At 35.0% G+C, this 19,852-nt stretch overlaps 1 protein-coding gene and 1 long non-coding RNA gene across 2 annotated transcripts; one reads left to right on the plus strand and one right to left on the minus strand.

The window, feature by feature from the left end:
* Positions 1-1,035: 1,035 nt before the first annotated feature.
* On the minus strand, positions 1,036-3,965 carry LOC121959619. Its single transcript, XR_006106936.1, has 2 exons — positions 2,756-3,965; positions 1,036-1,212 (listed from the first exon to the last, which is right to left on the minus strand). It is a non-coding gene; the product is annotated as an uncharacterized LOC121959619 (long non-coding RNA).
* Positions 3,966-10,678: 6,713 nt separating this feature from the next.
* On the plus strand, positions 10,679-16,450 carry il1b (interleukin 1, beta). Its single transcript, XM_042509609.1, has 6 exons — positions 10,679-10,918; positions 11,653-11,704; positions 11,967-12,156; positions 13,472-13,651; positions 14,459-14,592; positions 15,967-16,450. Exons 1-6 carry the CDS (start codon positions 10,884-10,886, stop codon positions 16,174-16,176), a joined length of 801 nt encoding a protein of 266 aa, XP_042365543.1. The 5' UTR covers positions 10,679-10,883; the 3' UTR covers positions 16,177-16,450.
* The last annotated feature ends 3,402 nt before the right edge of the window (positions 16,451-19,852 follow it).

Genomic DNA, 19,852 nt, shown 5'->3' on the forward strand with positions numbered 1-19,852 from the left:
GTAAATAATTAATCATCTTAGTTGTGCTGATTTGTTGCTTTTCTTTTTCTTATGTAACAATATTCTCTTCATCTTCAGGTTTTTGGTTCTTTATCAGACAAAACAAAACATTTGAAGATGTTACTTTGGGCTTAGTTTTACCCTATTTTCTTACACTTTATAGACCAAATGATAAACAGAGAAAATAAATAATTTGCTAAGAATAATGGTAAGCTGCAGCTTTAGTTGTAGTCGTTTTAGTCTCATTGAGATTAAAATGCAAAACAGAAAGTAATAATATAAATAAAGTAAAAAATGGAGGGTACCAAATGGAGGCAAATAAGAGACATAAGTATTTGAATTTTAAAAGCCACTAATAAATTTTAACGCCATTGACTTCATATAATTGGACTATTTTACTTTGAAACAATGTTTTTTTTTTAAAAAAAAAAAAACCTATATACATTTGTTGTGACTTCAGCTCTTCAAAATTATAATTTTAAAACTGAAATGTCGATATTTGCAATTCCAAAAGTTGCAATTTAATATCTATTTTTTTAATATTACTACATTTTGATAAAAAATGTGAGTAGCATGATTAAAAGAAAAATAGATTCAGATTGCTCAAATTCGATTGGTGAAATATATATCTAAAAATTAAGTTGAAAAAAATTCTAATAGCATCATCCAGGCTGCCAAGGCAAGGATCGCAATTTTGCCTGAATGTTTTGACCAATCAAATTTGAGCAACCACAAGCTACTAAAAAAAAAAAAAAGCAAAATTTCAGGCTTGCCTATCCTGTCTGGGTAGCTTGGCTACTCAGACAGGATAGTTTTGATCATTCAAATTTGATTGATGTTGTATTTTAATTTTCTAAAGCAGCTTTTTTTTTTGGAAATTAGGACTTTTGAAAAATTTGAATTTTCAATCAGAATTTCTCAACATTGGAAAAATTAAGAGGAAAAAAAAAATCAAATTTAGCTTCGAATATTGCAAATTCAGAACAAATGAATGTTTTCAAATTAAAACATTGCAATGCTACGAACTCAGTTGCGTTGAAATTCTGCACAGCCACTAAATACTGAATATTGAAATTAATATATTTTGTAAAGTTTTACCTTACCTTGTTTTTGTCTCTTGTTTGCTCCCCAAGTTGCGTGTTTTTGCCGTACAGTATCTCAAAATCAGCTGTGTTCACTGAGTATGAAGAAGGAATTTAACCCCGATTTCCACTATGGATACACAACATAAACAAATCCTTAAGTTAAGAGTATCAACATTGTGAAATGTGCAGCATTAAGGCTCACATGTGTTTAATTGTTTTCTGACAACAGAGGAAAAAGATAAATCAGGCTTTGAAGGAAATTCACTAACATTCACTAATTTCTTGTTTGTTATCATGTCTGACATATATTTGCATTCCAGTACATGTTGACATCTGTCTGCTTTATCCGTCTATCATCGTGTGTGTTTGTGTGTGTTATTGTACTTGCTACACAGTGAGGACCAAAGTTTTTAACCAACAGAGTGAGGAAAGTTTTGGAAAGTGAGGATATTTTGTCCAGTCCTCACTTCTTCAAAGGCCTGTTTGAGGGTTCAGACCATAGACTGAATTAAAAGACAGACAATGCACCCCCACTTACCCCTGCTATGCTTAAATAAAGCTAAAACATCCAGGATATGGGCGCTGATACGGACATTTGACCAATTACGAGCAGCGCCATTGAACATGTGTGCACGTATTGACTGACACAGCTGTCAATCAAGGCAGAAAATCTGCTTTTTGTTTAATTGTATAACTCTCTAAAACTGAATTTATGACCAAAATAAACATTTGAACAAACATCAAGGTGATGAGAACTACTACTTTTGGGTATTTGTTCAACCTTTGTTCCATTCACTAACATGGAGGGGCGGGCTTTATGACCTATACTGCAGTCGGACACCAGGGGGCGATCTCGAGTAAAATGTTACCCTATGGGGGAACTTTCCTGTCGTCCATCGTTATATACAGTCTATGGTTCAAACTTAGTTTTAGGGTTCAGGTTACAATTAGGTTAAAGTTAGGGTGTTAGGAAATACATTATGTTGATAGGGTCCTCATCAAGATAGAAGTACAAGAATGTGTGTGTTATTATTGTTATTGCTATATTGTGAGGACCATTTTTTTTTACCAACAGGGTGAGGACATTTTTGGAAAGTGAGGATATTTTGTCTGGTTCTCACTTCTTCAAAGGCCTGTTGAGGGTAAGACTTGGTGTTACGGTTCAGGCTACAATTAGGTAAAGGTGAGGGTAAGAGATTGGGGATACATTATGACAAAGAGGGTCCTTATAGACATGAAAGTACATAAGTGTGTCTAACTGTGTGTGTGTGTGTGTGTGTGTGTGTGTGTGTGTGTGTAAGAGTGAGAATGTGGCCTTGTACTTGCTAGGGACTGCAGTATGTCAAGGGTCCTCATAAAGATAAGAGTACTAGAATGTGTGTGTGTATAAGACAAACAATATTTCACTAGGACATGTTGGCAAGTACGCATCCAGTCCCCACCTTAACTCCATTACCCATACTGTTTGTTGACATTAGCCTAACATGCATTTTAAGCCGTCATTGTTGCATGTGTGTAAACGTGGAATATGTCAGAAATGGCCTCTAAATAACCTTTAACCCTTTGTGTTCCCTGTGATCGTATATTAATATATTAATGATAAGGACGGCTCTCTGTTAGTCGTCTGACAGGAAAACCAAAATCAGTGTAAGTTTTAATGCAGTACTCACATGCCAAATGTATATCGTCATTGATGGGTCGTCCTGTCACATCCTTTGTATCGCGAATACACTGTAAAAGGACGGGGACAAAACAAATACAGATGTTATTCAGGGCAAAGGCCTCACATATTTCAGTTTGGGGATACATTAGTGCAGTTGTTGAAAAAATATTCAGAGCCTTTACTGAATAAAAGTACTGATATACTGATATTATAGGCGATTACAGGGCGATATAACTAACAATGTTATCTCGAGAAAAAAATCAGTCATTATTGATAATCGTCCCACAATAAAAAGTCAAATCATTGTTCCTTTAAAATTTGAAGGCTGATTTTGCTCCTGAATGAAAGTTGAAGAAACCATATGTTGATTTTTTAATTTTTACTATTAATTATTGTCAAAACATTGCAATATTTTGCCAAACAACAGAATATTTTAAACAAATCTGAGTTAAATTCAAAACCATTATAGTCAAAATAATGTCAACAACTAAAACAATAAATAGTGCATAAATAGTTTTTCTCCAACGTGTTGCCACTCAAACCTTTTGAGACATATTACACCTCTCAGTATACAGTACATGCACTATTTGCTTGTGAGTATTGCGTTAAAAATAAACTTGACAAAATCCGAACCTTAAAGCAGCAGCAGGGATGTTTAGGAGTCAGCTCCGTGTTACCGGCCGTGTTACATTAGCACCGCTAATATCTCCTTTTTGTCTATTTTGATTCTGTTTTTTTTTTTTTTTGATTCATTCAGTGTTATCATCATTGCCATACTCCAGGAGAAATCTTAATAATTGTGTAATTCTGAGTAAATATTTTTCAGCTGTTTACTTTTTGTTTTGTTGTAATAACTTCATTTCTATGGTATCAGAAGACTGAATGTAAAAAGATAATCATTACTTTGTACTTAAACTGATTGAGAGAAATGTTGGGTTGAAGAAGTGTGTATTAATATATGACTCCTTAGATAGAGTATAATTTGAGGATGTAGTTTAGAGGTAATTAATTTTCAGGTACAATAACACTGTTACTGCAAGAGTTATTGAGAGCTATACAGTTAAAGCAATTCCTCTTTCTGTCCAGGTTACATTTGTATAGAACTCCTCTGTTTTATTTTATTTTTTGTGAATGCTGCCAGTTTTGGGTGCATTGAGACTCAATTACATTTAACAATTTCAATAATCCAATTTCTTAGGAAATAAACTCAACCCTGTTCTAAAATATGTTTTTTTATTTGTCTTTTCCATTTCCACACAGACATATTGTGTCACAAAAGTACCTTAAATGTGTACTGCACTTGAGTACATATAGTGTTTTGAGCTCAATTACGGCACTGTCAGGGGATATTCTACTGTCCATAACATTGGATTTTTGTATTATATACAAACCAGGTATGAATTATTGAATTTTTTAGTTTTTTTTTAAATTTTAAATCCCTATATCATTTTTGGCACTGTTTATGTTTATGTTTTTTGTATGTATTTTTGTTTCGTAATTTTTTGTACATTGGGAGTCTGGGGGAAATAACTGTAATCTTTTGCATTTGTCATATTGAGTTTAAGTTTATGCATTTTTGAGATGGGGGGGGGGGGGGGGGTGCATGTCTCAGCAGGATTTTTTATGTGGCTTTCCGCTGGTTTGGGGATATGTCATTTTGTGACATTTTTCGACCGTACTGTAGTATTGCTTTTTTTGGGTTATTTTTTGGTACATGTCATATTTTGACATTTTTTTTGCAATACTGTAGTATGGCATTTTTGGTGTTTTTTTGAACATGCTTTATTTTGGTGGTTTTGGCTGTTTTTTGCAACATACTTTGCTATTGCATGTCTCAGCAGGATTTTTTATGTTGTTTTCAGCTGGTTTTGGGATATGTCATTTTTTGACATTTTTCGACCGTACTGTAGTATTGCTTTTTTGGGTTATTTTTTCAACATACCATATTGTGATGTTTTTGCAACATTTATTGCCATGGCGTGTCTCTGCAAGCTAATTTATCCAGTTCCAAGTTTTTGTGTTTTTGGCCGTTTTTGCAAAAGTTTATGCTATGGCGTGTCTCAGTACGCTATTTTATGCTGTTTTGGGGTGTTTTCAGCTGTTTTTGGGACATGTCATATTTTGACATGTTTCCATACTATAGCCTTGCCGTTTTTGTCATGTTTTCAACATGCTAACTTTTTGTTTTTTTGGCTGTTTTTGCAAAAGTTTATGCTATGGCGTGTCTAAGCACGCTATTTCATGCTGTTTTGAGTCGTTTTCAGCTGTTTTGGGGACGTGTCATATTTTGACATTTTTCCATACTATAGCCTTGACGTTTTGGTCATTTTTTCAACATGCTAAGTTTTTTGTGTTTTTGGCCGTTTTTGCAAAAGTTTATGCTATGGCGTGTCTCAGCACGCTATTTCATGCTGTTTTGAGGTGTTTTTAGCAGTTTTTGGGACGTGTCATATTTTGACATTTTTTCATACTATAGCCTTGCCGTTTTGGTCATTTTTTCAACATGCTAAGTTTTTTTTGTGTTTTTGGCCGTTTTTGCAAAAGTTTATGCTATGGCGTGTCTCAGCACGCTATTTTATGCTGTTTTTAGGTGTTTTCAGCTGTTTTTGGCACGTGTCATATTTTGACATTTTTCCATACTATAGCCTTGCCGTTTTGGTCATTTTTTCAACATGCTAATTTTTTGTGTTTTTGGCCGTTTTTGCAAAAAACTATGCTATGGCGTGTCTCAGCACGCTATTTCATGCTGTTTTGATGTGTTTTCAGCTGTTTTTGAGACATGTCATATTTTGACGTTTTTCCATACTATAGCCTTGCCGTTTTGGTCATTTTTTCAACATGCTAAGTTTTTCTGTTTTTGGCCGTTTTTGCAACAAACTATGCTATGGCGTGTCTCAGCACGCTATTTCATGCTGTTTTGATGTGTTTTCAGCTGTTTTTGGGACGTGTCATATTTTGACATTTTTCCATACTATAGCCTTGCCGTTTTGGTCATTTTTTCAACATGCTAAGTTTTTGTGTTTTTGGCCGTTTTTGCAAAAGTTTATGCTATGGCGTGTTTCAGCACGCTATTTTATGCTATTTTGAGGTGTTTTCAGCTGTTTTTGGGACGTGTCATATTTTGACATTTTTCCATACTATAGCCTTTCTATTTTGGTCATTTTTTCAACCTGCTAAGTTATTGTGTTTTTGGCCATTTTTGCAACAAACTATGCTATGGCGTGTCTCAGCACACTATTTTATGCTGTTTTGAGGTGTTTTCAGCTGTTTTTGGGACATGTCATATTTTGACGTTTTTCCATACTATAGCCTTGCTGTTTTGGTCATTTTTTCAACATGCTAAGTTTTTGTGGTTTTGGCCGTTTTTGCAACAAACTAGGCTATGCCATGTCTCAGCACGTTATTTTATGCTATTGTGAGGTGTTCTTAGCTGTTTTCGGGACATGTTGTTAAATAAAAGATGTTTAAGAAAGCCACCTCCTGAGTACTTTTGCGTAATCATATCGGTCCAAAATCAGAGCAAAATCCACATAACTAACACTATATCGGTCGCCATATCTGAAATCTGTAAAAAATCATAATCATAATCATTTCTGACCCCTTTCACTGATGTAGCCGGACGGTAAAAGCTGTGAGACTGATTGCACACCATTAAAAAAAAAATCTGTTCATCAATTAAATTAATAAAGGCTAAACCATGATTGGTTCCTCCTCCAGCTGCTCCCATCATCTTTGTGAACATCCCCAAATCGCAACACAGATTATCCCCCAGAGAGGAGAAGCTAGAGCTGTTTTTCCATCTTTGACTCACTGATATTACCTCCACAGTCATGACCTTAAAAAAAGAAACAACGAAATTCTCCCGGTCTATTGTTTCATATCCGGTGTGTGTGATTGTTAATGTGTTTTTCAGATCCTCTGTTTTGTCATTTATTTGGGGAAATTATGCATGCAGTGTGCATGTCACACAAAGTACAAAGGAAGTCTATATATGTACAGATGCATATAGATATTTATCTATTACTTGCCATGGAACGAGGCAACTTTTTATTTCAAACTCTAACCCTCTTCTATTTTTAATTCATTTTCTTTTTAATCTATTCAAAATCTAAATTTAAACTAAAACTGTGACTTGCTATTTATTACTTTCTTACTTGGAAAGTTTAAAGATAAGTTAAGGGAATGAGAAGAAGGTGTTTTTTGCAGGTTGATGCAAAATAAGATATGACAAAACGTTTTTTCTAAAGGGAAATTGTTGTGCAGCAGTTGTAGTATGGGCTGAAAGTTGTTATGATATATTTATATTTATATATTTAGCACTTTTATCATTTCCTCCTTCATTACTCTTATTTTCTTGCGAATTTTCAGGTTATTTTCTTGTGATTTCTTACTCATTTTTTCATTTTCGTTCATTTTCATTTTTCTCTTTTTTTTTTGCTTATTTTTGGATATTTGTTGTTAAGTAGCATCATTGCCTTCTCTTAAGAAATCAAGACATTTCGCTCTGGTTTCAGCAACATGGGGAGAATGCAATGAGCAACTTAACAACAAATGCCCCCAAATTTGCAGAAAGAAAAATTGCAAGAAACTTACTTGAGAGGAAAAAATGAAAACAAACAAGTGCTGAATGTAGTTATTTTCTAAAAAAAAAAAAATTAAAATACTTTTGAATACAAAAATATGAATATGAATAAAGTTTTTTGGAAAATTATCTCTACTTTATGGATATTTTTTTCATAATTCTCCACTCCTTTAAAAACTTGTCTTGTAACATTTTACCATTTTTTTTTCGCAATTTGTGGGACATTTCTTGCCAAGTTGGTTATTGTCTTTTTTCCCCATGTTTGTAAATACATTGAATAAATTTGCTCATTTCATTGTTGTTCTTATTTTCTTGCTAGTTTTTGGTCATTTTGGGGTTTTTTTTACTCATTTTTGATGGCTTTTGATGGCTTCTTTCCATGTTCTGTGAAAGAAATAAAGCCAATTTGCTCAGGTTTCAAAGGGTTAATGTTCACAACTTGAAGTCAAAGAGTCAACAGGAGTAAAACAGGTGCATCTGTGCATGATCGCTTAAATCACTTAAATACATGTGAACACGTTTTTGAGCACGTAAACTGCAAAGTGTATCATGGCCCCAACTGCACCGCTTCCTGCCACAGGAACATCGGCCGCAGAAATATAGGTCAGTATGGTGAGTAGCATCACTATCACCTCCTGCTACAGACTTTTTCATAACAGAGATTTTCATTTCACACGAACGATCTGTCAAATCCATTAACCCTTTAGAGCCCGCTTTAATATTACTCACACTCGTAGCGCTCTGAAATGAGCTTTACAAAATTCGTCTTTAAAAAACTTTATACGTTCATATTATTTTTTGCTTTTATTGAGTAAATTTCTTTAATTAACATCAGTGCTAATCATGAATATCAAATATTCATTAATTTTCAGAATTTTAAGCCTTTAAATGCCAGGTTTTTATGATGTCACTGTGTTTTTAGATGAAAAAAATATAAATATAAAAATATACTGCATGCTATGTAGATTTTTATTTTTAGTAGTAGGTTTTTTTATGATGATGATGATGATGATGACAGTCTGGGATCTGTCAGTGATCAGCAGCTACATTGACTGTGACAGGTCACCTAGTGGAAATAGCATGTATTTCCTCCATATGCCAAATATGGTCAAAATGACCTCATCAGGTGGAAAATAGTCAAAATGACAAATTCAGAGTCAAAAGCCCAGAATGACACCCAGAAATAATACAAGTCCTGTTTTTCTGCTCTGATGGCTGTGGGATCAAAAATGTCAGGAGCATTTTTGGACCTGAACAGTCTGAATGTAACTATTTAGTTCCCACAGTGAATTTTAGACTTATTGTAGGAGCTGAGCTGCAAATTCACTGATTACACTCAAATACACAATCTGGACTACATTTAGGACACATGCATCAACACACACACAATTATCACAACATGAAGAATGAAAAGTGCCTGTAATGCAGCAGTAACATCAGGACTTTCCCTTCAGTAAAGTGCAGCTTTTATTAATGTTACTGAAACACTTTGCTCTTCAGACTATGATACGCCGAAATGTTTGCAGTTACAGGTTGTGTTGAGACTCTGGATTGTTCTTTCACAGAGCGCCCTGACCTTGGATAACACGTCTGTGCTGTTTCCACCGCTGTCTCTGATGACTTCCTGCCGAGGAAATTACACCGAGTTCCCCTCCTCTTTTCTGTGGTTTTCAAAATACACAGAAAGGTGGACGCTCGCTTAATGCCAGAGAACAGGTTTTCCTGGAAGCTCACATTGTATTCAAAGAAAGTGACGATCTCTGTCAGCTCTTCGAAACTCAGCAGAACAGAGTAAAGTCTGAGATATTGCCCAACTCACCTCTGTCCGAGCCATCTGACACCAAATCTGGATTTATTTTAAGTCTGTCTTAAGATACTGAATTATTAATTTAACCTTTGAAACCTGAGCAAACTCACGTGCAAAAATTCTTAATTCCATTTAACCCTTTGCAACCTGAGCAAAATTGGCTTAAAATCTTTCAAAAATACAGGAAGAGGGCAAACTTGGCAAGAAATGGTCAAAAAATTGCAAATTTTGTAAAACATTATAAGAAAATAACCTGAAAATAAGAAAACAAAGCTAAAAAGAAAAAAAAAGGAAAAGGAAAAATTACTGCTAAGAATGAAATAGAATAATTATATAAAATATTTTTTTGTCTGTAGCATAATTTTAATAAATAATTTTAAGAATCACAAATACAGTTTTCTGGACATTTTTCATATTTCATTTTATTTATTTTTTTGTACATCTAATAATCCCCTCACGGCTAATTTTCAATTTAATTTCTTGGGTTTTTTGGAGGGTTTTTTTTGCAATTCATGAGAGATTTCCTACCAATTTTCTCAGTTTCCAGAGGTTGAAATGCTTGTGAAAGGCATGTTGATCCAGGTTTTAAATGGTTAATAATCTGCAAAGCAACTAAAGTTATCAGACCAGAAAAGCGACCTCAGTAGAGACCTCCACGAGGCGTCCGTGTGCAGCACGCCGAGCTGATCGCAGCCTCTCGAGGTCGTTTTTGTAATTTAAACAGACGCGCTGCACCTCGTCACAGTAACATTAAAAATAAAACCTCGTTAATATCTGACTGAGCTGCAGCGTGACGCACAGAGCAGATCTGTACAGTCAACCTTCGCCCTGGGCGTTGATGTCGAATTGGTGTCCCTGGGCTTTTAACCCCGTCACCACCATGTCATCCTCCAACATAAACCAGATTAGGGTTTTCCCTGACTCCTGCGTGTTTCATTTGCATACAGCAGGGAGACCAGAGAGCAAACACACCACAAAGGCTGAATAAATCCCTGATTTTGCCTGTTATCTCACATTTCCTGCATCTTCCTGCAGCCACAATATTTCCCCTCAAAGGGCGATGAAAGTTGGCAGAGAGACAAACCACGAGTGCACGAGCCGTGCCCGTCCCCGCAGTACTCAGACGCTGGAGGTGGGGGAAAGTTTTTTCTAAGCCAAATGAGCTCATATTTACTGGCACAAACATCCACAATAAAACCACAAATACGTTACAACACTTTTACTTGTTTTATAATAAAATATAGTTATAACTTAAGCTGAAGACATCTCTTTTACCCATGCATTCCAGTAGACTGGTATGAGTTTATATTCTATATTTCATATTTTATTTTTTTTAATTAATTTATTTTTTAAAAATTTTTTTATTTATTTATTTATTTATTTATTTATTTATTTATTTTTATTTTATTTTTTTTTTTATTTTATCTTTTCTTGTCTGATCTTGTATTATTTTATTTTATGTTATTTTATCTTATTTTACTTAATTTTATTTTCATTGGTTTGTGTGTGTTTTGTTCGGTTTGCGCTGGTTTAATCCACTGTGGGCTTTGGTGTGTGTGTGTGTGTGATTGTCACTTTGAGAGAAAGTTTTTGTGTGTCGCCACAACCTACAAGCAGGAAGTTGAGAGCAGATAAGAGAGATACTCAGACGCAGATGTTCATTCAGCTTTCAGCTGGGACGCCGCGAACACTGGGAGCTTCACTGAAAACACTTTCTCTGAATCTCTAACACTTTACATCGAGAAAATGTGCGACTTCGATCTGTCTCAAGCTCTGGACGAGTAAGTACAAGAAAGTTTATTTGTGTCTAAACTTTATTTTTAAACGAAATTTGTTTTAATTAAATAAGAAATTAAAATAACAGGAGAAAGACGTCGATGATTTTTCTGCGTTTAGAGAAGCTGCTGTGAAATCCTCTCTGAAACGGGAACAGCTGCAGTCTGCCTGCCAGCGTTTCTCACTTCTCACTTACCTTCCTCATGTGTGGGGGAACAAAATATAACTAAACTGCCAGTGGTGGAAGTACATTTTCTCAAGTACTTTTACTTGAGTTGTTCCATTGTTTGGTACTTTAACCCTTTAAACCCCGAGGAAATGGGTCTGTTTCTTTCCAAAACTTGCAAAAAGAATGGAAAGGAGGCAATAAGCAACAAGAAATGGCCCAGAAATACGCGAGAAATTACTCAGGAAGTTACACGAAAATTTCCAAAAAAAAAAAAAAATGTTAAAAGTGCTGGAAATTTTTTTTTCTCTATAACATTATTTTAACTATATAATATAACAATTACAAATTTAGATTTCTGGACATTTTTTCCCCTTTTTTGAAAATATCTAATAATCTCCCTACAGATTTTTTTCAGTTCAATTCAGTTTCTTGCCTCTTTTTACTGTTTTTATATATATATATATGTGTGTGTGTGTGTGTGTGTGTGTGTGTGTGTGTATATATACACATGAAACTAATCCCGAGCTTTTATTTATTTGATTTTTTTTTCCATTTTCATTTGAATTTCAGCTCAACCGACTGCGATGCGACAGGATGCGAGTCTCCCTGCTTTAACATGAAGGTAAAATTAACTATTATTTTATTTGATTTTATATTTTTTTTGAAGGTCAATCAAACAGACATTCTCTCACTGTATATTGATTTATTATTACTGTTGTAGAGACACACTTTCACTCGATAGATGCTGTTTTTTTGCACATAAATCTTTAAGAGTTAACATAAACTGTGACTCAGATGAGAAGAAGCACCTGTAGGAGGACGTGATGAAGTCATGGTTTCTATTCTCTCGGTTTGTGTGTGTGTGTGTGTGTGTGTGTGTGCAGGAAATTAAGGATGGCATTTTTAAACTCGACATGGGACTGGACCTGGTGGTTTCCCATAACCCGAAAACGCTGCAGTCAGTGGCGTTAGTGCTGCTCGCGGCGAGCAGGATGAAAAAGTCCCTGAGCTGCCCCCACAGAGAGCTCAGAGACGACGAGCTCTGCAGCGCCATCATGAGCAGTCTGGTGATCGGTGAGCGACAACAACAAAAACCGTCTCAAAGCGTCTCAGAGAGCAGAGTGAAACCAGAACTTCCGGGTTCTGCTCCACAAATACAAAAAAAAAAAATATACAAAATCCCAGTTCTAACAACTAAAAATACAACGATCACCAGTATGTGGTGCGGCGCCTCCGAAAAAATGCAGATTTCATATTTTCACTTAAATAAACGTAAAAGAGGTCAAAGCTGTTCAAGTATCGATAACAGCTTTACTGCAACACCTGTGCGTTTATATAAAATGAACTCTCGAGATGCTCGAGGTCGCCAAAGTCCAGTTCAAAAGTTCAAATTTTGAGATGAAATAGTCAATTTATAATTATTAAATAAATGTCAGAATTATGTTATTTAAAAAAATCTGAGATGAAGTGTAAAATTTGAGATTAAAATCAAAATTTTATGAGATAAAAATCTAAATTATAAATAAAAACTAAAAGGTAAAAGTCAGGATTATGAGCTAAAGGTCAAAATTATTGAAAAAATATGAAATGAATATCAAAATTATGAGATAAATTATAAATTGGGAAAATATAGTTGTTGTTTTTTAATTAACTAAAGTGTTGAAATAAAAATTAAAATTAAAAATTAAATTAAAATTAGAATTAAAATTAAAAACAAGATTACAAAAATTTAGATAAAAATAAAAAAATATGGTTGAGTCAAAAATAAATGATAAAAGTCAGAATTATAAAAACAAATATTAAATGAATGGTTATGGACCAAATTATGGGGTAATAAAAATTATAAAGAATTATGACATATGATTCAAAGTTATGAAAATTAAAAGATAAAAATCTAATTATAAGATAAAATAAATTATTGTGAAATGAATCAAAATAATGAGATAAAAAGTATGAAGAATGATATTGAAGTCAAAATTATGAAAAAATCAAATCCCATAAAATAAAAAGTCAAAATATGGAGAACAAAAGGATTAAATTAATTATGTCAAAATTATTGATTATAATAATTAAATAATAGTCAAAATTAAAAGTCAGATTTGCTGAAGTTATGAGATAAAAAGTACAAATTGTGAGATTAAAGTCAAATTATGAAAACTCAAAAGCACAAAATAAAAAAAGTCAAAATTTTGAAAAAAAAATCTTAGCTGTGAAATAAAAAGTCTAAATTATAAAACAAATCCGTATAATGACATAAAATTCAAAATTATGAGATAAAGGTGACAAAAATTTATACTAAAAAGTCAAAATTGTGAGTTATAAAGCATAAATGGCAAGATTATCTCGATATTTTGCACAAAAAAAAAAATCTGCCTCCATTTTTCCGCAGAAACAATCATCGAGAAAACGGAGAGCTCGACCAGCAGCGCAGAGAAACGAGTTTACCAGCGAGTCAACAGCGGGAAGCAGTACACGCTGTGTGATGTCTTTCAGAAACACGTCGTGCAAACGTCCGGACAGCTGCAGCTGCAGGCCGTCACGCTCAGAGGAGGGAACTGCGAACGCAAAGGTACTGCAAGTACATTTACACACAACTAAATACTTCTACGCCACGATAATTCTGAGAGAAATGCTTTACTTTTTCCTCCACTACATTTATTTAGTTACTTTTTACATAACATATGCAATGGTGTAATGTTATATTTAAAGTATTATGAATCTAATTTAACTCCTCTACATTTTAGAGGGAAATATTATACTTTTACCACATTTATCTGAAAGTTTTAGTTCCTTTACTAATTGTGATTTTTGCATTTTATTTTATTTTTAAAGAGCATATATCTAAATTATTTATACTATATAAAAACTGACATTTTGTTATTAATTAAATCAATAATTGTCACTCGATTCACAGATAATTTATTGCCATTTTTTAAATGTTTTTTTTAAATAATGTGAGTGTGTTTTTTAATTTTTTTTGGATGATGTTTTTGTTTTTCTTTTTTTAAATAATTCTAGTTTGGGGTGTTTTTTTCTCATTTTTTAAAAAAAATACTGTTAAGTTTTGGGTTGTTTTTTTTTCTTGAATATCTTTTAAGTTTTGGGGTGTTTTTTTGTTTGTCTGCATTGGGTACTTTTATTTCTAATTATACTAAATGTTACTAAGTAACATTTTAAATGCAGGACTTTTTTAGTGGTATTGGTACTTTTACTTAAGTAAAGCCATTAGAAATATGATATGATGAACGTCTTGCTGGTTTTATTTCTTAACTTTTACTTGAGTGAAATTTTGAATTTACTTGTAATTGGGCATTTTTTGACTATGGTATTTTTACTACAAATTAATTATCTGAACACGTCTTTTTCTCGTCATCAGTGAATTTCAAACTGGCGAGGTACAGCTCTCCTACCGTCTCCGCTGACGAAGGTCAGACTGTCCTCCTCTCCCTCTCTGACAAACTGCACATCTGCTGCTCCATGAAGGACGACAGAGCCGTGCTGCTCCTGGAGGTGAGCAGAAAACACACACACACACACACACGCACGCACGCACGCACGCACACGCACGCACGCACGCACACACGCACGCACGCACGCACACACGCACACACGCGCACGCGCGCGCGCGCAAACACACACATGCACACAGACACACACACGCATGCAAACACACACATGCACACAGACACACACACACACACACACATGCACACAAACACGCACACACACACATACACACACACGCACGCACGCGTGCACGCAAACACACACATGCACACAGACACACACGCACACGCACGCAAACACACACCTGCACACGGACACACACGCGCGCACACACACACGCACGCACGGACGCGCACACACAGACACAGACACAGACACAGACACACACACACATGCACACACGCACACACACACATGCACACACACACACACACACATTTTAGATTTTAGGGCGGGTACTAAGTCCTCACATTACTTCATTTTATTTGTGTACTTTATTTGTGAATTTATCTCCTAATTTTTTTTTTCATTTTTATGACAATTTTCAATAAATTAAATTTAATAAAATAAATGTGTCTTTGCTAATAAGCCCTTCATTTCTTTTTTTTTTAAACTGTATTTATTGTCTTTTTGAACAAACATATTACATAGTGCCGTACATACATACACCTTCTGCTATCTGTGCACATATGTATACAGACAATGTACCATGTTAATCACGGAAGTAGAAATAGAAAAAAGAAAAAAAAAAAAGGAGATGTTACATGAGCTTTAAGCACATAATTGCATGCGATGTACACCTGTCTTATAATTAGAGTCTGTAAAATGTGAAAAAATAAATAGAATTTACATAATAAATAAAATCTGTCTTCCATACAAAAAGGTGTATAACTTTATAGGTTTTACAGGTGTGTATCAGCCTATCAGTCATTTCTCCACAAATAAAAAGAAAAACAAACAAAAACCACAACAGCAAAAAAAAAAGGATGTTCCTTATCTGTATTTCCTGACTCTAACTCTTGGTAAAAGATTGTATCATATAATTGAAATGGTTAATAAATGGTTGCCAAATTTTGTAAAATTTGCCCTCTTGTCTTTTCAAAGATTAATTAATTTTCTCAAGCTCCAAGTGCTTCATTACATCTCTTGGAAGATTTAAATGTGTCGGTGTAGTCCTGTTTCCACCTGAGATCAGACGCCGTGCGAGTAAACAGACAAATGATGCCACGTTATATTCCAAGTTGTTATTTATTATGTTAGAGTCTATAATTCCTAAAATTGTAAAGCCCTTCATTTCTTTCTTTAAATGTCAGAGTAATGTTTCTATGCGTACATTAATTAATTAAGACGTTTTCTCTTTATTTATCTGTCTTTCAGGAACGCAACAAGGAAGGTTTGAAAAGCATCAGGGAGGACGAAGACATGGCCCGTTTCCTCTTTTACAGGAGGGCAAAGGGAGTCTCTGAGAGCACCTTCGAGTCTGTGAGATACCGCGGCTGGTTCATCAGCACCGGAGACGCCGAGAACCAGCCGGTGGAGATGTGCCAGGTGGACGCCTACAGATACATGACGTTCAGGATGAACTGAAGGTGTCCAGATTCATGCTGAGGATTTGAGTTTTTCATTTGTTCTGCTGCACCACTAGAGGGAGCCGTTATGTTGCAGTGAAAACTGTGAAACTGATGAGATGAACAAAAATCCGCTAAAAATACTTTATATTATTTTTATACTCACTGACAAAATGATCTGTGGAAGCTGAGCCCTAACATTTTTGTTGGGAAAGTTGTAACAGGATATTCCTCAAAAGTATTGATTGTTTTTTATATTAAATTCAATTTATTTCTCTATTGTTTGTTACAATAAATATGTTATTGTGTTGTTTTTTTTTAAAGTGAAAAGCATTAAATAATATACATTTTGTTTTTGGTTTTTTTTTTGGTTTTTACGTTTTTTTTTATGTATTCTGGTATTGACCCCGGTGTTTTTTCATGGCGGATATATAATTTTCTATTATATATTAAACTTTATTTTTCCAAATCCTACGTTCAGCATGAAGAAGTAATTCACTGTTCCTGTGAGTTCATTTTTTCCTCATTTTCTCTTCAAAGTAATCAAATTATCTTCTGACCATAAAAATAACGTTATAATTTCTAAGCCTAAAAAACTCCCTCAAGGTGTTCATGAAATATCATGTTCACGAGAATACGACACATGAGGTCATAGTGACCTTTGACCTTCGACCACCAAAATCTACTCAGTGCATCCTTGCGTTCCAGTGAACATTTGTGCCAAATTTAAGGAAACTCCCTCAAGGCCCTCTTGAGATATTGCGTTCACTAGAATGAGACGAATACAAGGTTCCCATGACCTTGACCTGTGACCTGTGATCTAATCAGTTCATTTTGCGTCTATTTGAGGGTCTCTGCCAAATTTGATTAAATTCCCCCAGTGTTCTGATCACATGTTCACAAGACAGACGAGGTCATAGTGACCTTGACCTTTGACCTATGAACACAAAAATCTCATCAGTTCATCCTTGAGTCAACTTGAACATTTGTGCCAAATTTGAACATGTTCCTGTAAGGTGTTCTGATATCATGTTCACAAGACAGACAAGGTCATAGTGACCTAGACCTTTGACCTGTGGCCACCAAAATCTACTCAGTCCAAGTGGACTTTGTGTCAAATTTGACGAAAGTTCCTCAAAGCCAACTTCAGATATTGTGTTGTTGAAAATGAGACAAATGTAATAGCCCCATGACCTTGACCTGTGACCACCAAAATCTTCTCCATAAAGCATATTGTGTTCTCAAGACAGATGAGGTCTTAGTGACTTTGACCTTTGACCTATGTCCATTAAAATCTACTCAGTTCGTTCTTGAGTCCAGTTGGACATTTGTGTCAAATTTGAAGAAATTCCCTCAAGGTGTTCGCAAAAATGAGACAGAAAAGGTCACAGTGACCTTGACCTTTGACCTATGACCACCAAAATCTACTCAGTTCATCCTTGAGTCCTAGGGGGGCATTTGTACTTAATTTGAAGAAATTCTTATAAGGCATTTTTGAAATACCACATTTAGAAGAATTGGACGGACGGACAAACGGAAAACATAATGCCTCTGGCCTCGTACAGCACCGACACGACAGACTAAAAATGACAAATAAAAACTAACATTTCTGAAATCTAAAAGCCGTGTCAACATGCTCTGTCTCTTACAGCGCGTCCACTTCTGTCTTTGACTAGTTGTGACTTAATTTAGTGTTTAAATCTCTGCTGAATGCACAAAACATCACAGGGCAGAGAAACCCCCCCAATACCAGCCTGTAATCTCAATTTCACAGCCCTCCCCAAATTAAATGTCAATCTGCCCTCACACTTCACAATAACAGAAATTTTAAAAAAAACTCAACCAATCAGAGGCACTTGAGAGGATTTCGTCCTCTCCTCATTGGCACAGCCCGCTCTGGTTTGCATGGCGACACCTTGGGCTTTTCCTCGACTCGACCGCAGCACCAATGAGAGGCGCCGAGCTCCGCCGTGCAGCGCCGCTCTGCATCGCTGGTGCATAGAGCCGATTATAGAGCGATGTGCATTTAACTTTAAACAGGAAGAGGAGGAAACATCTCCATCCTCGACAAAAATACATAAATAAATAAATAAAATCTGTTCATGCAGAGCGCTGTTATCAACCTGTTTTGAATTATTTGAATAATTCAGTTTATCTTTTATTTTTTTATAGACACGTGCAAATCTTCAACCCCTTCCTCTGGATTTCGTGATTGCCTAAGATGCAAAAAAAATAAATCACGTGTCAAAGTGTGTGAGCGAAAGAGGAACGCTCATGTTTACATGTGCACATTCATGCACCTCACATATAAAACATAAAAAAACAACCCAAAAAACGATGAAATCATCAGAAATCTCATCGATGAAACTGCACTCGTGCAGGAGTGCATGACCGGTGCTCAACCTACTGTGTGTGTACAGTACGTGTGTGTGTGTGTGTGTGTGTGTGTGTCTCCCTCTGCCATGCACATTCCCGGCACATGGCAACAGAAGCTAAATATAGCCCCAGCAGCAGCCCGGCCTCACAGCGGGATCATGCTTCCTCTCGCTAACGTAGGATCCCTCCCCGCCGCTGTCCCTGTTTCTCGGCTTCAAACGAAAAAGAAAAAACCCACGGGTTCCTCTCGTGCACACCTCCTTTCTTTTCACACACACTCCCCCTCCTAATCTTTGTCACTTCCTCCATCAGCCTCCCCCTCTGCAGATCTCCGTGCACCTTGTCGCCTCTCGGCTCCTCTGCAACCTGATTAAAAAAAAAAAGATCTTTGTAGCTGCACAAATGACCGGACCCTAATCCACACACGAGGGCAGTGGTGGACTAAGTACAAGTACTTAAGTACAGTTGTGAAGTATTTCTACTCCACTGTAGCTCAGAGAGAAGTAATGCACATTTTTAACCCTTTGAATCATGAGCTAATTGGTGTGATTTCTTTCAAAGGCATTTCAGGGTGTAATTACTATTCTACTTTTCCAGGCCTGGAAATAATAATCCCATGAAACCCTAACCCAGTAAGAATATTACAACCTTTTGTCAAAGCAAATCGCTTTGTTTCAAGTTTTTTTCTTTTGCAATATATATATATGTATTTATATATATATATATATATATATATATATATTTTTAAATCATAATTATAGTGCTGCAGTACTTAACTTTTAACCCCTTAACATCTGGATTGACATCTCAATCTTTTTATTTTAGTTTTTATTCAGGTGCTGTTCTCTAGCAATTAAACCTCTGAAACCGGAGAAGATTGGTTTGATTTCTTTCAAAATGGAAAAAACATAATGAGCAACTTGGCAAGAAATGTCCCGCAAACTGAAATAAATAAATAAACTAAACTAAACTAAACTAAAAATAAACTAAAATAAAATAAATAAAAAATAAAATAAAATAAAATAAAATAAAATAAAATAATAAAATAAAAAGAAAATGGGGACAAGAAAATGATAAGAAAACTAGCAGAGAGAGGAGATTAGTACATCAAAAAAATTAAGGAAAACGTCCATTAAAAAACTATATTTGTAATTATCTTAATCATATATTTATGTAACAGGAAAAAAAAAAACTTTTTTGAGATTATTTTCTTGGTTTTTTGTTTTGTTTGTTTTTCAGTGTTTTTTTTTTTGGGGGGGGGGGGGGGTAACTTTCTTGATACTTTTTACAAATTTCTTGCTGTTTTTAAGGGGTTAACA

Source organism: Plectropomus leopardus, chromosome 20 (assembly GCF_008729295.1).
Source record: "Plectropomus leopardus isolate mb chromosome 20, YSFRI_Pleo_2.0, whole genome shotgun sequence".
NCBI lineage: Eukaryota > Metazoa > Chordata > Actinopteri > Perciformes > Serranidae > Plectropomus > Plectropomus leopardus.

What these genes read in the sequence shown, in the direction of transcription:
- il1b (XM_042509609.1), top strand. Translation starts at nt 10,884, where the DNA reads ATGTGCGACTTCGATCTGTCTCAAGCTCTGGACGA. An exon ending in CTGTCTCAAGCTCTGGACGA is followed by an intron (nt 10,919 to 11,652) that starts GTAAGTACAAGA and finishes TTTGAATTTCAG; the next exon opens with CTCAACCGACTGCGATGCGA. An exon ending in GAGCCGTGCTGCTCCTGGAG is followed by an intron (nt 14,593 to 15,966) that starts GTGAGCAGAAAA and finishes TCTGTCTTTCAG; the next exon opens with GAACGCAACAAGGAAGGTTT.